The 19,284-nt window shown below is 40.3% G+C and overlaps 1 protein-coding gene across 5 annotated transcripts in view; it reads right to left on the reverse strand.

The window, feature by feature from the left end:
- Nucleotides 1-19,284, reverse strand: part of LOC307213538 (SAM and SH3 domain-containing protein 1-like) — a 529,506-nt gene that overhangs the window by 48,762 nt on the left and 461,460 nt on the right. For all 5 annotated transcript variants that reach the window (XM_079971495.1, XM_079971497.1, XM_079971498.1 and 2 more), the window contains exons 5-8: nt 7,081-7,121; nt 6,111-6,197; nt 4,354-4,466; nt 3,786-3,887 (exon numbers count right to left, since the gene is read on the reverse strand). In XM_079971495.1, coding sequence (XP_079827621.1) covers nt 3,786-3,887; nt 4,354-4,466; nt 6,111-6,197; nt 7,081-7,121 — 343 coding nt within the window. The remainder of the gene's footprint in view (nt 1-3,785; nt 3,888-4,353; nt 4,467-6,110; nt 6,198-7,080; nt 7,122-19,284) is intronic.

The following is a 19,284-nucleotide window of genomic DNA, read 5'->3' on the forward strand; positions in this document are numbered from 1 at the left end:
TTCCAATGAGGCTTGTACCCAGTTAAAGAGTCAAAGGACTGCAATCCTATAGATCTACAGTACAATCCTATAGATCTATTTTAGCCCCACTGAGTTGTTAAAATTTGTATACCGCCCTATAGGTCTCAGGATGGTTCACAACACAAAGTTACAGCACAAAATACATAAATAAAAATAATTGAAACAATTAACAATACTACTGTATACAAACTAATAAAAATACACTCCCCAACAGAAGTCCCTAAACAATCCCAAATACAAATACAAAAATCCAAATTAACATATAGCAAATATGTCATGCAAATAAATGTGGTTGAATTCATAACAGCAACAAGTAGACCCCACTCCCACCCCGGTCTATTTATTGGTAAAATTAAATGATTAAAAAGATAAACTGGGCTACAGGTTATAAAAACTTTTACGATTATAACATTCCCCATCCTCTCCATTTGCTGCTTTTGACCACTGGGATTTTGTTATATGTATTAATGTGTAGACCCTACCTAAGATAAGTCCTGCTACAACACATATATAAACAAAAAAATATGCAGTTATGCAGATTAATCTTAGAAATTTCGGACTAGCTCAATCAAATAAATTCTTTTTTAACTGGGCGAGGGCCTCGTGAATACAATTAGTATGATTCTGTTGTAAAAATATTTTTCAAGAAAAAAATGAATGAAGCAAACACTAGAAGCAACAGAAAGAAAAATCCTACTTGTGGTGGCAAAGAAATGGTTTCACCCATAAAACCTTTGGCTGTGTCTGGGATAAAGAAGGACCCATTTTTACCCAGCAGAGCAATTAAACACATAAGCTTGAAGAGAAGGATGGTTTTGATTTGGGAGAGACATATGACTTTGAGATGAAGCAGAGTGCAGGGAATTCATTACTTTTACAGCATCCCCTGCTGGCTGATTCACAGTTAGAATAGCATATTGCACACAAGGAACTTGTTAAGTCCCCAGTTTCTACTGAATATAAAATGAGGGATTAGGTATCCTATTGGTGTCTCTTTTTCTATTGCTATCTGATAGGCTAGTAGAACATTATCAAGCATGTCCTTAGCGCAGACAGGGTTAGCCATCAGAGCACACCTGGCTTGAATTTGGCACACAGCTGGGAAAGTTCTCTGAACTACAATGCCAAATGTCAAACTAGCCAGAGAACGACCCACCCAGTTACTCCAAAGCTATATATATAAACTTCCACATATACAGTACAGATACGGAGGTATGTGCAACCTCTTTGCTGCAGGCACACTTCCCCGCAGCCCATGGGCAGGCAGTGAAGGGTAAGTCTCTGCTCCTCTGTCCTTACAGACCAAAGGAGTATGAATAATACACATGACACTGCCATATATGGAGTCAAAACATTTGTCCATCTTGCTTTGATAGTGGCCAGCGGCTCTCTAAGGTCTTGGTCAGAGAGAAAACTTTCTCAGCTCCACCACAAGAGATCTTTTAACAAGAGATACTCAGAATTTCTACATTCCTATGTGGGAGGCATAGTTTACTAATGCTTTATCTGAAGCGAAGCCAAATCAGACAATTTTGACATGGACTGGTCTCCATTTTTTTGATGACAGAAATAGGAAGCCATATAAGTACTACTCCCATGATTTGCTCCTTGTTGTGATTGGGATATAAAATACTGCATCTCAGTAATTTGCTTTTTATACTGAATATGCTTTGTTTATTGCTTCTGTTATTGTTTGTATGGTTATGTGTTAGTTTGTGCATATGTTTATGATAAATCAATACAAATTATTTTTTAAAAAGAGCGATGCTGGGGATTGAGCCTGGGACCTTCCGCATGCAAAAAACATGTACTCTCCCACTTAGCTATAACCCTTTTCCTGGCTATTATGCTGTTTCAGAGAGATGGGGAAGAACAGAGAAACTAATCCTGTACAGCACCTCTCTAGGAATAAGTCTCACTGAACTCAGTGGGACTTGCTTCTGAGTAGCTGGCCTTCTATTGACTCTTATTCTGTGTTTCCGTGATGTTTGCCCTTGAAAACTTCAAGTGGTAATGTAATATCTTTTTTTAAAGTAAGTAATTACGTTCTCAGTCATCCCAGCTTCTCTGGGAAGGCAACACACACCTGTAAGTGTATCATGGAGAATTCTAGGAGAGGGACTTAGCTCTGCAAGATATAAACTGCTTGCCATAACTAAAAACTCTGAAAAGGCCCAACAAGAGCAGTCCTTGTTTCCAAAAGAAAATTTGGATGCATTTTAAATTAGGGGGGAAGGTATGGGAGTGGGGGGATGAAAGAAGAAAACATGCAAGCCTGATCCAGGAACATTAACTTCACATCAGAAAGGAAAGACATGACTGGAATGGTAAAGTCTTTAATAATGCATACTTCCTAAAGTATGAACTGGACACACAATGAGAAGATTAAATGTTAATCTGCATGTATCTGGCACAATGCCAATACAGCTGTTGGCTTGGCACATTCAAAAGAAATAGAATAAATGGAGTCCTCCAAACTGAGCTTAGAATTAACAGTATAGTGACAACAGAGGGCAGCTTCTCTGCTGACACAGGGGAGGTGGCACCCTGTCCTTTGCTAATTGTTTTTGTATTTTAGCCTGGCAGGCAAGGGACTGAACATCCCAATTTGCCAATAAAAAATCGCATAAATGACAGAAGGTTGAGAGGAAGAAGCAAGATCAATAGAAATTAAATCTTTTCAGCATGACACATGTCAATGGCATTTTTCCCTTTTTGCAAAAAAAATGTGATGCTCAGCCACATGCAATGCAAATCTGTCTTGCAGTTTATTTTTATTTTGTTTTTTAAAGCTACATTTCACAGTTTGAAGGCTGTTCACTAGAACTTCTTTCCTCAATAATTACATGGTTAGGGAAGGCATCATTTCGAATTGGGATTACAAAACCATTTAAAGATTTTAGGCTGCAGTTCTAAAATCATTTGTGAGAGTTGAAGGTGAACTGAACACACTAAGACTTACTTCTGAGTAGAACAAGCCTAGAACTGCACTATTACAGGAAAGGATTAGAAACAAAGTATATGGTATTAATGTCAATTGCTATATTTTCAACAACAACGTACATCAAGTATGACATGTTCTCAGATAATCATTTTAATGTATACTTTGCAATAGAGCAGGGTGAAAGTCCAAACAAGCAGGCATATCTATCTAGCCACAGGATAACAGCCAAAATGTTCAAGTGGAAAAAGTGAGGCTTTGGGGGAATCTGAAGATGGAAACACACTTGAGTTTTGACACAGAAATGCTTATATCTTAGTAGAGCTCTAGAGGAAGCTTAATGTGACATGGCAGCTTAATTTAGGGCTGCATCCATGTGAACAGTGGATACCTGGCACCCATGGAAACATAAGCTTGTGCCATGTCATAAGCAAGATTGTTTCTGGCATGACACCACAAGTGCTTCAAAATTTACTTTTGCAGTTGCACCCACAAAACCACACCCTATGTACAAGCGCAGATACACACAACCGGCTGAGAGGCAATATGTGCAAACTTTTGGTTAAAAAAGGTGTTGTGTGAAGAGAATCTGCAACTCATGCAGAACACAGACTGTGCTGAACAAAGGCTAAAAGAATACCAGCACTATATCCAACATCCATGATATTCAACTGAAGAGAGTTGAAACTTTTTTTAAGTTTTCAATGAGGAATGGGACCATCATGCCTGAGGTGAACATTCCCCATGCTTCTTGCTTCCCTTTCAACTGCCTTATGTCAATGTAAACAATATATGCAACTGCATTGCAGAGACTGATACTCACATTACAATTGGAGGAACCGTCAAAAGATGGGTAAGGACTATCAGGCCATTCAGCAGAGTCCATGCTACCTGACTGCCGATGTTGGGCCTCATATTCCTTAAGCTGAAATGAAAATAAGACCATACTAAATACAATAAATACATACTACTCAGCTCTGTTATATTTAAATATGTTGTTTAGTACAGTACTCTAGTGACAAAAGCGAGAAATCAGCCCTCTGAAGGTTAATAGAGAGTAAGTTATGTGTGAACTGAATTGTTAGCTTCAAAGCATAGTCTCATTAAGTCTTAACTGCAGAGTTGACAATCTTATCAGTGTGTGGCTGAGCTTTAATGCTTAGTTAAGCTATAATGCAATTCACTTACTCACTCATATATGCATACACTTACCACATGACTGTTCAGGTTAGCACCATACAATGGAACTGTGATTCTATCCCAATCCACAAAGTCACCTAGCATTGTTCTCAGAAATTATGGCAACCTATTTACAAGGTTCTAGTGTTTCACTGATATAACTGACATATCAAGGAATAATAAGGCTGAATAGTATGTATTTCATCACATACCCTTGCAAGTGCTTCCTCAATAGTAATCATCTTCTCCTTAACCATCATCATTAGTTGGATCCGCTCCTCGTCACTCATTGTGATCTCACTTGCCACATAACCAACATCCTCCCCTGAAGACACAAAGGAAGAATAAAGATCTTTAGAAACAAAGCAAAATGGGGGGGGGATAAAGTGTACCAAATCATGATCTTCCCAGGCTACTGACCTCAGAAATCTGGTTCCTATGTTAGTCAAGCTATTTGGGCTACTTAACTCCCTCCTTCAAAATTCTGAGATACATGGCAACATTTTTATTTGGGTTTGTGAAATATGTTGATCTTAACACTGTCAGAGACCAAGGACAGCAGCCATGCCAGGAGAGCCGTTGCCAGTTTTACCCCACAGCTTGATGACAGGAGCAATGCTAAAATATTCCTCTCTAGTGACCTATTTTGCTTCCTCAAATCAATAGAGCTTAGAAAGAAGGCATGTCCTAGAATATATTTATTATACTTGGAAATCATTACAGACAATGACAGAGCAGCAAAGGAAATGCTAATCCAAAGCCTGGTATGTTGGGTCAATATATTTTCTGCATTGCAAACCGATTCCTACCATCCTTTGTACAAATCTGCCATATTTTCAACCTATCATTTATCATCTTAGGAAACATTTGTCTTTGAAGGGGTAATATAACAAATACGGATGGAATAAGATGGTATTTGTCCTATATTTTATGCTTAGGGTGCAGAATGACTGGACTTTGATGGTGCTGTTTTAAACTGTGGTTTCATTCATTTATTTAAAAGCATTTATAATCTACTTAATATTTTAAAATATTTAAGTGATATTTTAATGATTGCATAATGTATTTTGTGAGTACAACTGTACAAGGGGGTGACTGAGCAGCTTTGAATCTATCAGGTCCATGATTAGCTCTGCTCCACCCTCGACCTGCCCAATTTTGGGGTCCTATACTTGCTGTTTCTGGTAGGAACACCACCCGAGAAGCTTCTCAACTACTGTACCTTCAGAAGAGTCTGGCAGACTTTGGCAGATGGACAACTCTTATACTGAACCAGTCCAGTAGCACAAATTGGGATTAAGAGTATGCTGTGAAATGTGGAATATCTGACAGGCGCGCAGCCTTCCCGCTGCTCCCCGGGGCTGGCGGTGAGGGAAGCTCAGCTTTCCCCACCGCCAGCCCCAGAAGCTCGGGGAGCAGCCTTTCCGCTGCTCCCCAACCTGTTCTTTGGGGCTGGCTTTCCCCAAAGAGCAAGTCAGGGAGCAGCAGAAAGGCTGCTCCCTGAGCTTGTGGGGCTGGTGGTGGGGAAAGCCGAGCTTCCCTCACCGTCAGCCCCGGGGAGCAGTGGGAAGGCTGCGGGTGCGCGCACGCACACACGAGAAGTTGATGATCAGGAGGAGGCTGCTTTTGTATTCCTTAATGAATAAAGTTTTGCTCTAAGAACAGAGCAGTCACACTATGAAACAGCTTCATCTATTGCTGAACTTTAGTTTGGTATGGAATAGTTCTCAGAGATAAAGCAGCTTCTGTTAAATTGGACAGGGTCTGACAGGCAGCAGTATATAACCTGCCTTTCTAACCTAGTGGAATTAATTGAACAAAAGAATACTGTCAAAAAATTAAGACTACCCTTGTTAAATTATTGCAGTTTAGTATGTAAATCCTGCTGAAGGCCCAATTCACTATATAAACTATTCTCAGAACTAAATGTAACAAATATTAAAACACAGCAATGCTAAAAAAGCTGTACCTTTTGAAGACTGCCTCATTAGTCCCTTCTGATTCTTTCTGAAGTTTTGCCAGAAATACCTATTCTTCTTTTTCCAATCTGCTTTACCTAAAGGGGAACACAATATACATTAGAGGTTTAAATATGTATACATTTTCAAAGGAAACCCATTCCCTCATCCTGTTTCAGTTATTTTTGGGCGTGTTTTTTAATTTTAATTCATACTTGGAAAGAATGCCATAAATAGCTGTCACAAGCAATCATTATTTAGGAAAAGGAAGGCTGTAGATCATTTGCAACAAGCAACCAAAAAATACTATGCTAGGTGAAAATGAACACACATTTTTTATGTTCATTTTAACTAACAATATAGATCATACCGAACTTTTATTTTTAGTTCACCTAAAAAACCTTCAAAGTTAAAAGCTACCTAAAAGTTAATATGAAAATGCAATTTCAATTTGTTTGTGTAATCTAAAAGTGGTGCATGACTATTAGTCATATTTCTACATCAAGCAGGCTTCCTAGTTATTTTATTTTGCACTTGAGTGCAAAAATGAGATCTATAAATAAATGATAAATAACAGCCATCCATATTTAAAGCAAACACTGAGATGCAAGTGAATTAAATAAATTGTACCAGAAGATTCCAATACATTTGTTTTCTTTAAGGGAGGAGGAAAAGAGTGGCTGTGCTCCTCTTCTGGACAAAATGACTTCAGTGATTAACAAAAACTATCCCACGCCTCTGTCTACCTGTATAACACTTATAAAATGCATAAGGAAGTACTATTCTAAAGGAATAACCCTCAAAGATGAGAAGGAAGTTGAAAAACCTCCCCCTTTCCCCCCACAAGCAGGGAGCAAAACATGTGAGATTACTGCAAGAGAGTTGAAACAGCAAGGTAGATCAACACTGCTGATGGTATGCAAAAAGCAAGGCATTGGGAAGGGGTGGAGAAAGGACCAAATAAAGGTGAAGTATACTGACCGACAGCACTTTCTTCAGAACTTGATTTATGAAGAGAGAACCTAAAACACAAAACAGAAACAGAATGATTGTGGCAAATGTCTGACGTGTCTTGGGAGTTGTCTGCAGGGCTGGCTGCTTCAAACGAAGGACCAAAATGCACCATCTGCCCCTGCCCTTCCATGTACTGACCCAACCGACAGTTGAAGCTTACTTCCACACTGGCAACAGGCCAGTGTCCTCCACCACTGTACCTTGAGGGCAGAAGGCTAACTTAGGGGGCACAGGACAGGCTGTACAGCACACAGAGCTCTGTCTTCCAACAGAGGGAAATGGGGAGGGGGGCAGCTGGGGGAGGGCAAGGACACACAGCATTTGCTGTCTGGGGCAGTCGCCTCACTCTGCCTCATGGTAGGACCAGCCCTGGTTATCTGGCTCACAGTAAGTCAGGATCTGAAGCATCAAATGCCCCCTCCCTGCTCCTTTTCTTATGAATGCACACTGAAGCCAGCAAGAGAAACTGTATCTCAGCACCAGCCACACTTAAACAATGGCATTAGCTCAGCTCCAGCCTGAATGCTCTGAAACGAGCTTCTTGTGACTGATGCAGAAAAATATGTATGGAGAACAAAAGAGTTAAAGTTACAGGGTCAAAGGGGGAAATGTGCCAAAGAATGTCCTCTCCTCTCCCCCTCCCTCCCCAGGCTGTCAACACAGAAAATTAATACAACACTTCTACCAAGTGGTAATATACTATGCTGTGCATGTAACTCTGCCTTTCGACTACTGCGGCAAACTGTAGCATTCTTTAATGCAAAAAATCATCACTTTTTGTGGGCTGGCAGTTTACAATATATGAAAATAAACAGCATTAAAATTAGAAATATAAATAATGGTAATGATACTATTAATAATTACTTTCTTCAAGTTTATTATTGCTACCAAGCTTGGAGAAAAACAAGGATTTGAAGTCTCTATTCCAAAGAGAAAGATGATAGATAGATAGATAGATAGATAGATAGATAGATAGATAGATGATAGATAGATGATAGATCTTCAGAAAACAAGATGAACATTTTACTTTGAGTGTGCTTCAAAGCTTAACTACACACTCAGAGTTTGACTTTGCAAACCCATCTGATCTGCACTTTCTAGGATTAGCAGTAGAGGGCACTGCAGTGTTTTTGATCAACAAAAGCTCTGAGAAGAAACCAAACTGTATTTTGTTTTAGACCAGTGCACACTGTAAATGATCCAAGTGATTAGAGGCCAACAGTTTATAAGCATGAAAAACATAATCATCAATTTGCAGGGACATCATGAAAGGGGAAACGATAGCATGAAGTTTAATTTTGATTCAGTAAATTCACCCAAGCAAAGGCAGTAACAGCAGTGTTTCGGATATGGCAAATCATCTTTCTTCTTCAGTCTGATTAGAAATTTAATCCGAGCCAGCCAGCCAACTGATGCAACCAAATTCCAGATCTGGGCTGCACCAGGTGCATGCTGGAAGGGGGCCATTGCTAGTTTCCTTACTGGTGCAGTTTACACACGGGACAGCTTGTAAAAGGAAAATTAATGGCTTGGGTGGGTTCACAGCACTAGCAGCCAAGTGCTTGATTGTTAGGAAGGAGCTCAAACAAACAGGCACAGAAGAAAATATATAGCAGCCTTTAGATAGGCCCTTGGAGCACAAAAATATATATATTTAGGAGTGTAAGTGTGGTATATTTATAAAACTCGGGGGTTTTGTGAACATTCATGTACTTTAATTTCCTATCTGGTCCTGCAAATGTTGTTCCACATCAACAAGTTTGTGCTTCCACCCTACATCCCAGACTGCTCCTGTCTGAGGTTCTTTTACTTTTGATCATGAGAGATGTACAGACATCACCCTAGAGAATGCATCTCACCCGGCACCCCACCCCGCTCTTCAGGGTCACTATCAGTAATATAAAAACCTTAACTACCAGCTTTTCAGGTTATGCAGGTGCATTCACAACCACATAAACAGGCTCTTAAAACAATAAAAATGGTGCCACAGACAGGAGAAACAGGAAAGGAAGGGACAGCCACAAAGCATCATGCTACTTGAACTTCACTACAGCAACTATACAACAGCTATAGGAATCTCCACTATCCTAAAAAAATAAAAAATGGTATTAGAACACTTTGCAGGAATTATACTGAATTTTTATCCCATAATACTGCAAAGTATGGAAAACAGGACACTTCTGTCACTAAAAGTGTACTATGATTTAGAATATACAACTTATATATTAATATGGGGATTCATTGCCCTTTTGATACAATGGGGGGTGGAAGTCTGGGAAAGTGCACAGAAAGCAGACAGAACAGAAGTTTGTTCAGCAGCTAGAAAATATATTTGCTTTTAACCATTTAAAGTAGGGATGGAGAATCTGTAGCTCTTCAAGTGTTGTTGGTTTCCAGCTCCTATCATCCTTGACCACTGCTCATGCCCTGATTTAAAGAGTTTCACGAGAGTCAGAATTTAACTGCATGTAAATTTTATGCTCAACCTTAGATGGCTTTTTAAAAAATATATGCTTAAAACCATTCTATGGAAGCCAATTAACACCCATGGCAGATAAATGGAACCTCCACGTTCAGTACATCTCTGAATACTGGTTACTGTTTAAAGTGAGAACATTTCTCATACACCATACCAGATATATAATTATCAGATGTACTTATAACAACCTATAAGTATGTTTTTATTATAATGTCCATATTGAAGATTTGGGTGGGAGCACAGGCACCAGCTCTAAGGGACCCAGGTTCTTTCAGTCCCTCCAAGAAAATACGCCCCCCCCCATGTTAAGGACAATCGGGGCGGATTTCATAGGTGCCAACTCTGGTCCATTGCACTCCCCAAAAAAATTCTTCTGGGGGCACAGCCCAGACCATATGTTTTGTCACACTCAGCTTCTTGCCACACAGGAGAAAGGTAGGGGGAAGGAGCCCTGGACCAGTGTCGGAGGAGGAGGCAAAGCATTGGGAGAAGGACCACTGAAACTGTGTCACCACCATGTTCAGCTCCGCCTCTGGCTCCTCTTGATGTCACGTGTGCATCACCAGCCTTTCCAATCTTCTGCTCAAGTTGGTGCTTATGGATGGGGGGAAATGATCATAGCTGCCTAAAGGCACTTAATCAGCTTGTGATAGAGGCAAGATCAGAACCAGGGACTTTTGGGTTAACAGCTCAAAGTCTTAGCTACTACAATACACCAGCTGCCTTCATTGTTTTTAAAAAGCCCACTAGTAGCTGCTAGAAAGCAAAATATGAATTTTCCTATCTAGAAGGCATGTACCAGTTGGATATTTCTCCCATTCCTTTTCACACTTGTATACAGCAATGTTTGCTGGAGAGTTAAAAAAGGACATTTGACTTTGCATTCTATAAAGTATTTTGCCTTCAAGTCTTGCCCAAGGTGTGAATGATTAATTATTACTTTCCTTAAATATGTAGGATGAAGAATTTATGGCATTTGAAAATGGCCTTATTGTTTGATTTGACAATTATGCTGCTCTGACTGTGTTGAACCTGCAGCTTCTCTATGAACACACACCAGACATAATTTGTGTTCTTCCATTCATGGACTGACAACTCGCTCTGAAACTTAATGATGCAGTGACACTTGGCAGAAGTTTCAGCACTGCATGTCTGAAAAGCAGCCAAATGCCATTACTCCATGGCTTTGGCCCTTTGGTTTTGCTATGCTCTGATGTACAGCTTCATTAGCAGACTTCCCAATGAAATGCACTCCGACGCACATAGTAAAAGGGCTCTACAGATACTGACTCATGTAAGGAAGAAAGACATAGAATAGATGGCCAATTACAGACCATGATAAGGAGATCTGCTTACTACCAGGTTCTAGTTCTGGTGGGAAATTAAATCCATTAAAAATGTTCATAACTTTAGCTCATGCTTTAATGTCAACATTATTTCTAGGTCCATGCCCCAAAACTTGATAAGTGAAAGAGATGTTGAAAGAAAGATGCAGCAGGTTCCTTGGAAATGGCAAACATATGACCTGGGATACAACCAGAAATTTTTTTGCAAAGCTTCACTTTTAGACCACAGAGTACACTCCAGCAAAGCTGGTCTTGTCTAGTTATGGTCCAACAAATGGTCAAACTGAATGAGAAAATAGAATGGATGTTAGTCAACAGTTCTGGTGCATAAGCGCCGAGAATGTGGAACACTCCAGTATGAACAATTTTACAGGTAAATGATTTTCATCTACCTACCTACCCATGCATCCTTCATTCCATCCCTATTCTTCTGGATACTCCTATGTGACTTTTTGGGTTGCTTTCTTCTTATTTTTTGGCAAATAAGAAGAAAAAAGAATACTGTTTTGATAGCAGGCCCAAAATGATCCTCCATTGGGTTGCGGTGGTGGATGCCACACACCTCACTGCTATGGTGACCCATTTCCAATCTTCATAACTTCCTTTTCAAAAGTCTGGCGATCCTGGCAGTGGGGTGCACTCTACAGACTGAGTGCATTGCACACAGATAAAAGGGAAAGCTACTTTCGGTGTAAACACTATTTTCTGGCTCTCCTTTCAGTGAGTTAGTAAAGCTTTAACTTCATCAGACCTGTCCTCCTTCTAGTCTGTGTCAGGCATCTGTGGGGTTTATTTTGCATACACAGTGGCTGACTTTATAAGGCACGGAGTCCATTTGTGACCTGAAATATAAAATAGCCTTGTGCTTCTGCAATATGCAGAACAGTAAATGGAAACAAACACCACCATGTGTGCTGCTTTTATGAACATGCTGTTTAGATCGGAAAGGTCATTGGTTTTTTCCCCCAGCAACACAAAGAGAAACTGAGAATAAGATTATCCTGATCGGTTTTTATTTTGCTATTAAGAATCATAAATACAGATGTGCTCTAAAATATACCCAGATCTCATTTATTGAATGCAAATAGCACAGGTGCATAATGTGGTCCTAAAAATTAAGACAGCTACTAAAAACCGCCCATAAAATTATACTCTCTTCTCCCTTCCCAGCATCTATTTACAAACCAAATGGAACAGATAGCCTGATATAAAGTTATTGCTTATATTTGGAGCACAAAATGCACCAATACAAAAGCCTTTTGCTTGCTTCCTTTGAAGGTGGTTTGTTTATCTGCCTGCTTTACACAATGCCCAGTGACTAAACTACTGTGAAAACTGACACCTTTATGAGAGGAGCTGACTGACTTCAAGATAATTTATTTAAGGGGGGATGACACTGTGAGGAAAATGGGTCTTTAGTCCAATAAAGATTTGCATGGACCTGAAGGGAAATACAAGTCTGAGGGGCTCTGACCCTGCTAGCATCAGTGTGAGAAACATGGAAAGCAGAGAGGTTCTATTCAATTATCTTGTCATTAGGTCTCCATAGCAATGGCTCTTTCAGCAGGTCAAAACTTTCTCAGCAGTTACAAACATGGCACTGCCTTTGTTTTGTTTTCTTCCCCCCTATGTAGGCAACAGAGAAGTAGCCATATTGATTGTGCTTACTTTACAGTGGAAGCAGGTCCCATCAGTTCACAGCATCCTTGATCATGAGTAAGATCACAGAACCTGGCTTCTAGTATGGTATCTATATTGCATCTATAAGTCTCTAGTCCAAAACAGAAACCATAGGGAAAAACCCCTTCACTGGCATGACAATCGGCAGGAAAAGAACAGGATTTTTCTTTGTCTCCTTCAAGCCATGTATGAAAAGCTGGAAGAGCCATGTATGAAAAGTTGGAAGAGCAACAACTAGGGAGGCCTTAGAGGAATTGACCAAATACTGAAGAAAAACTAGGTCCAAAGCAGATATCAGGCACACCAATTGAGTTGAGTGGAGGCCGACAAAGATCTCCATCTCTCATTCAGGTTCAGAAAGATATCCTGGAAGCTCTGGGCCTTACAAAAGAAATTGCCCCAAAGGACTGTGTTGAGAAAATTGGGCTGAAGTTGAATAAAAGGAAGCAGTTTACAACCCACTTCGTAATTCCAAACATCCTCCATTACAATCTCACCTCCAAGAACTGCTTTATGAGAACCAAAACTGAGATAATCTCCCAAAGGAACTCGCATACCTCAGAAAGTATTTGTAGCAAAGCTGAGCCCACTCTGAGAAGATAAATCTGAAGCACCCATAGGAAGATGAGCAGTGGGAAATATCACCCACAGTTGCACCTGAAGGCCTTCTATTCTCCCATCACTGAGGGGGCTGCTGGCAATCCATGGCAATTCTCTATGCTCAGACTGGGCAAGTACTGTATGACTCAGAGAACAGGAAGACAATAATTGCTTTTTGCCCATACTTCTGTTCCACCTCTGGCAGAATTACGTGCCACCACTTACATGGGACACTGAGAGAGAACTACACTAATGTGAAGAGTGCAGTAACATCTAGATCTAGTTACTCACACCTGGAACTGCTGCATTTCCCCCTCTTTCTGTAAAACCTTTGGTTCTTGAGGCGCCAGGTGCCTGACCCAGGCAAGGATCTCTAGGTGGAGCCATGCACTCTCCACCAGAGCTCAAGAGCTGATAGAGGCTTGAGGCCTGGGTTTGGGAGGTTACTCACTTCTGCCCTCTGTCCCTCCAGTGATGATGGGCAATGTATCCAATGACTGGCAGAGTTAACTGTGGTTTGCATGAGAGCAGAGTCTGGACTGCGTCGACCCATTCTAGTGACAGAACTAGTACTGCCTGACCCTGTTCAGTCTCCCTGCTTGAAATCAAAGGGCAGAGCACCACTTTGGAATTTTCTTGGCCAGCTGAGACCTACCTCCAGATTACGGAGGTGAGCTTCTTTTTGGCAAAGGTCGCCTGAAGGACAGAGATGAAAAAGGAGGGGTAAAACCTCAGCAGCCTTTTGCTCCAAAACATCTAGAAATGGCTAGGTTGGGGAACACTGAACTATCTGTTAATAAACGAAGATCACCAGGAAGCGTGTAAAAAAGAGAGGCCAGTAAACAGTAGATTCTAAAGCTGAGGGAGGCACACACAAAAGCAGATTTGGTGTCTGAAAATATACAGGCAGAAAGACCGGCTTGGCACAAGGTACACAGCCCATCACCATCTACAAATGTGTTTGGGTCATGACAAACAGCATTAACTCGCAGCAACAAGCTCTACATTCTTCTGAAAGGAGGCTTTCGTTTCTCTGAGAACAATTGCCAGGAAACATTCCTTCAGCTGCTCAGAGGCACATTGGTCTGGCTTGTCACATGTCACAAGCACTGTTTGGCTGGTTTCTCACTCCCATTGTGAATGTTATTGTGGGAGTTTCCTGCCCTACTTCTCTCAGGGAAATTATTTGCAAGCAGCATGAATAATTTGGCCACCAATGAAATTTAGCTTCAAACATAACACTCCATCTCTTCTTCCCTCCCCCCCCCCCACAAAACACCATTTTGCTTTGGAACAAGTTTAACTAAGTCTGAGGGAGACTGCTCTCCCCTCCCCTCTTTAATCTAGTTTATAGCGGTTAACAAAGCCAAGAGGAAGCATTCATTCTCTAGATTAAAAGCCAAGTTTCATACCAGAGTTTTCCTTTTTCCTTGCTTTGGCCTTTGCCCTTTCTTTGCTTTGCAGTTCTCATCACTGTCGTTATTCTGGCTTATTACAGATGAGCTCATAGTAAAATGTCATAGTTAATTTGGTTGCTGTGACAATCTGCTAGAATCAAACATGACAGTACTTAAACCACTCAACTGATAATATCACCCAGAGTACTGATTCAGCATCCTTCTAGATTAGGACTGCAGTCTGGACATTAACCACAATAAGATCAACAGTCTTATCTTTAGAATTCTGGGAAGTCCATTGTTTAAATCAGGTGACCTGTGCACATGAGTATTGATAGAGAAACTGCATATAAATGTAAGAATGATTTGGAGATCTATACTGGGACCAGTGTTAGAAACTGAGATATGAAAGCTAGGAGCTAAATGGGACTTTAAACCTAGGTTATGTGTTCTGCAATGAAGTGTTTAGGTCCACTTTTTAAATAACAAGAATATAAAGCTGAAAATGAATTAACTGCAGCTAAAATCTTATATTCGTTTTTCACATGGTCTAATCCTCATCTGAAGACTGCAAAAATCAAAGCCATACTTCCCTGGCCCATCCCCTTTAATATTCTTATGAGGGTCCCTTCTCCAGTCCTCAGAGAGTGGCTGGAAGTGGGGAGGCAGAAAAAGGTTCTCCTTTCGTTCCTGCAGTGGCAGTTTTAATTTAAAAACTTAGGTGCAGTACTGCTCTCAGAGCTCAGAAACTGCTTGTATTAATGAAATTCCCTGTCACAAAATGCACCTAGAACAATGGGAGTTTTGAACACTGACTGGCACCCATAGAAATTTGGCTGAGGATAGGAAATGCTTCTGTACATATACACAGGGCTTGCTAATTTTCCTTTCCAACTTCCTCCTGCTGCATAGAATGTTGGAGAGTAATGAAAGGGGCAGCTTTTTGAAGTGAAAAGATCTGATGTGGTATCATGGGTGGGGGAACAAAAAATGACCAGGTGTACATATGTGGCAACCCCACATTGCCCCATTGGATTAGATCTCAAGTTGCAGTACTGCTTTGGGGTTTGTTAAAATTGCATCCAAGACAATAAACTTTTAAAAACTATGTGAATTATTCCTTTACAAAGGGAAGCATATAGCCTGCTTGCTGAGACTCACAGTCATTTAAATTAGCAAGTATACCAACTCTGCTGTACTGACTCCTTCGTTAACAACATTGGAGCTAATACAAGAACCAAATTAGTTGCAGACTCAAATCATAACAACATCAAACTCCTCCCTCTGGCTAGAGTTCAAATCACAGGGCATGCACTCAGGCTGAGTAGTTCATCATGAGATGTACACAAGACCAGTGCACAGCATGATGATTTTACACTTTCAAAACAGCTGCATCAGTGAGCATATCTCACAGCTGATGAAGACACAGAAGCTCCCATGGTCTGAAATGCAAAGCTGCTCAAAAATGTCCCACTGTTCAGAGTGCACAGAGACCATTCATAACCATGCCACTCTGCAACATCCCACAAGGGACAAATCGTTCAAAATTATCCCTGGACTATGGCGTAAAGTGTCTCTAATAAATTTATAATAAATTCGGCAGAAAGGCCTTTGGTGTATCTTGATAGAGAAGGAAACATGGGTGTCAAAGTTCAGTTTGCAATTATATCACAAAACTTCCCTGGTTTAACTGTCTTTGTTACACTGACAAAGAGTTGGGTTCAGAGAGTGATTAAACACCCAGTGTATGCTGTGCAAATTCACATTCTGGTGACAGTTGTCTTTTAAGTTAACTAAATGGGTCTCCTGAATGCCCCAAGAAGATCAAAAGAAAACAATTGCTTTGGCTTCCCTATTCTGCTTGTAATACCTTCAGTTTTAGCGGCTGCGGGAGGTAGCCTGCTTAGATCGGTTTATTTCGAATCAAACCAAAATGTATTCCCAAAAGTAGGGGGAAATACACTGTCCTCTTCCCCTGCTAAAAACAGGATGAAAAACAGGATTCAGAAGGTTTGACTTGGTTTGACCTGGATTTCCTGCCAAATACACAGTGATCACCAGATCTCTTCTCCTTTCCTTGAGTAAACAACTGCAGGAGAGCTGCTGTCACTTTCAAGATATCACAAGGGGGATCCCTTTGTAACAAAGTTACACTTGTAGTTGCACGCAAAATTAATCAGTGTTCTGGGAAAGTTCTCCAATTTTCTTTCACAATGAAAAATGTACATCCTATTATGAATCTCACATTCATTAACAGCCATACTTACACAGAAAATACACAGAAAACAGATGCTGTTCCTTTTTATAAGGGACAGTTACTATAGCAATGGAAGCTTGCAATATATGCTACACGCTTTTCTTTATTTCTGGAGGTTCCACCGTTCGAATCAGTCTGTATGCCTATTTAGTAACATTTTACAGTAGGCAGTTGAGTTTTCCCTTAGTCTAATGCCAAGTGTTATGGTAGCTTTTGTGGTATTTGCTTAGTAGAAATTGGACCAAGACCACCAACTCAGTTCTCACAGGCTTTGGACAGATGGTAACAACCCTGAACTGGGGAGAATCTTCTATTTACTTAAAGGCTGGCATGGAGAAATGCTGCCTCCAAACAAAGAGAATGAGAACCTGTTTTTAAATCACAATACACAAAACTGTCCAGAGCTCCCCCCCACCCTTTGGCAACATAACTACATACAAACATGTATGCTCACAAACACAAAGCAGGTTCAAAGAACCAACATTCCAACCAGTCTTTAAAAGGCAGCTGAAATCTTTAAAGTTTGCAAAATGAACTTGGCAATACACACCTGGGTCTCTAAATACCATTCATTGCCGATTTCCCAGTACAGTAAGCTACTTTAAAGCTACTGTGCACATACTGAACCCTTGGATCTATAGACATTCTAAAAATTACAGTGGTGATCCAGGATTAGCTATGCTTTTGAGGAAACTCCCTTTAAAGAATTTACTATGAAAGATTCAGACCTTTAAAAGTGTGAAAATGAGTTGCATTCTTCTCACTAGTTTTACTTCAGCCTTGACAAATCTAGTGGAGCAGCTGGTAAAATATTCCACAGCAGTGACATGCTTTTAAACATATAAAAGAACATTTTTTATTTATTTTTTGCTGGCAAGAATCTTACATCATGCAGATGGCTCCTGGAGGTTGCACTTCTGCTAAAACATCGTGCTGGAAATTTCACATCACTCATTACCATGACAAGAAAAGGGTATTTATTTCTAAACAAAATCCCACACATCAGAATGGGATAAATTGCTGGCTTCCTTCAACTATGTAAGACTGCCATGCTTTAGAAGCTGGCAGTTGCATAGCCAAACCCTGCTTATATATTACCTAGTGTATTATGACTGCTACTGCTTCTAGTTATGGTCACTAGTTATGGCTAGGGTGCACATTCAAGTCAAAGAAATGTGTTCCCCAAATATCTTGGCCCCATTGGAAAGTTAGACTAAACTACAGTGGGACGTACAAGCAAACTAGACAATGGTTGTTTTTCTGTATACTTTAACACAGAATCTATCTTAAATCATAAAACTGGAGAGTTGGAGAGGATCCCAAGGGTCATGTAATCCAGCCCTCTGCATAGAAAAGGTGTGTCGTGTTGGATTGTTAACAGCAGAAGGGCATAATACTGGTAAGAGAAACAATAGTGCAAAACCTTCCAATGAAAACTTCTTTTCCCAAGCACTTTCCCCCTCAGTATTTTGTGTGACAATGGCTGGGCCAAAAGTGCTTGGAAGCAGAGCTACAAGCAGGAACGGGAGGGTTCAGTACCTTTCACCCACATTTCAAAATGAGACCCCCAATTACATTTTTCTAGGTGATTAAGACTGTTCCAGGTTAAACACATTTAACTATCGTCCTTAGATCCAGTGAGGCCTTCATGGTATATCCTAGCAAATTAGCTATTCACTAATACTATGTTATAGTTTTTAAATAAATGATATAATCCCTTAGGGAAGGGCAGGGGTACCTCATCTGCATCATTATGCCATAGTATTCGAAATTTCAAAGGCAGCCTCACATCTTTTGTGAACCACTGCATCCAAAACAAGAATGTTAGGGATGGCATTTGGAATGTAATATAAATGCTGACAACATCATATGGAGTCGCTCATGAGCACTGGCTTGCCTTGTGACTCAGTAGCTTGTAGACAATTTCTCCTCTGTCAGGAGAAACCAAAAGATTTCTAAATTTTGGTGCTAAGACTTCTCACAAGAAAGGAAAGACTTGCTCTAGTGTATACCTGAGTTTACATGGCATGAAATGATTCACTGATTCAGCATAGATTGCAACTCACACATTTTCCATAACTTAAACCAATATCTGCCTCTCATCCCCACTGCAGTATGTGGACCTTTATGACCCAACACCCTTTTCCTGCTCAATTCAAAGAGTGTATAGCTGAAGTTTACAGATTTGTACAGTTACAGGTTTTTAAAATAACTTTCTCCTTAAAACTATTTCAGTAGAGTGACCTTTTAGGGGAGATTTGATTCTTACAAAATGAGATAAAAGTTCTAGTAATTACTTAGGCAATCACCTCAAAGGGGCAACTGAGGCAAAGCAGGACAGACAAGCTGTGATCTGATTTTTGCTTCCACGATCAACTTTTTAAAACCTGTGGACTAAAATTCAAATTTCTC

Source organism: Podarcis cretensis (genome assembly GCF_951804945.1).
Source record: "Podarcis cretensis genome assembly, chromosome: 3".
Classification (NCBI taxonomy): domain Eukaryota; kingdom Metazoa; phylum Chordata; class Lepidosauria; order Squamata; family Lacertidae; genus Podarcis; species Podarcis cretensis.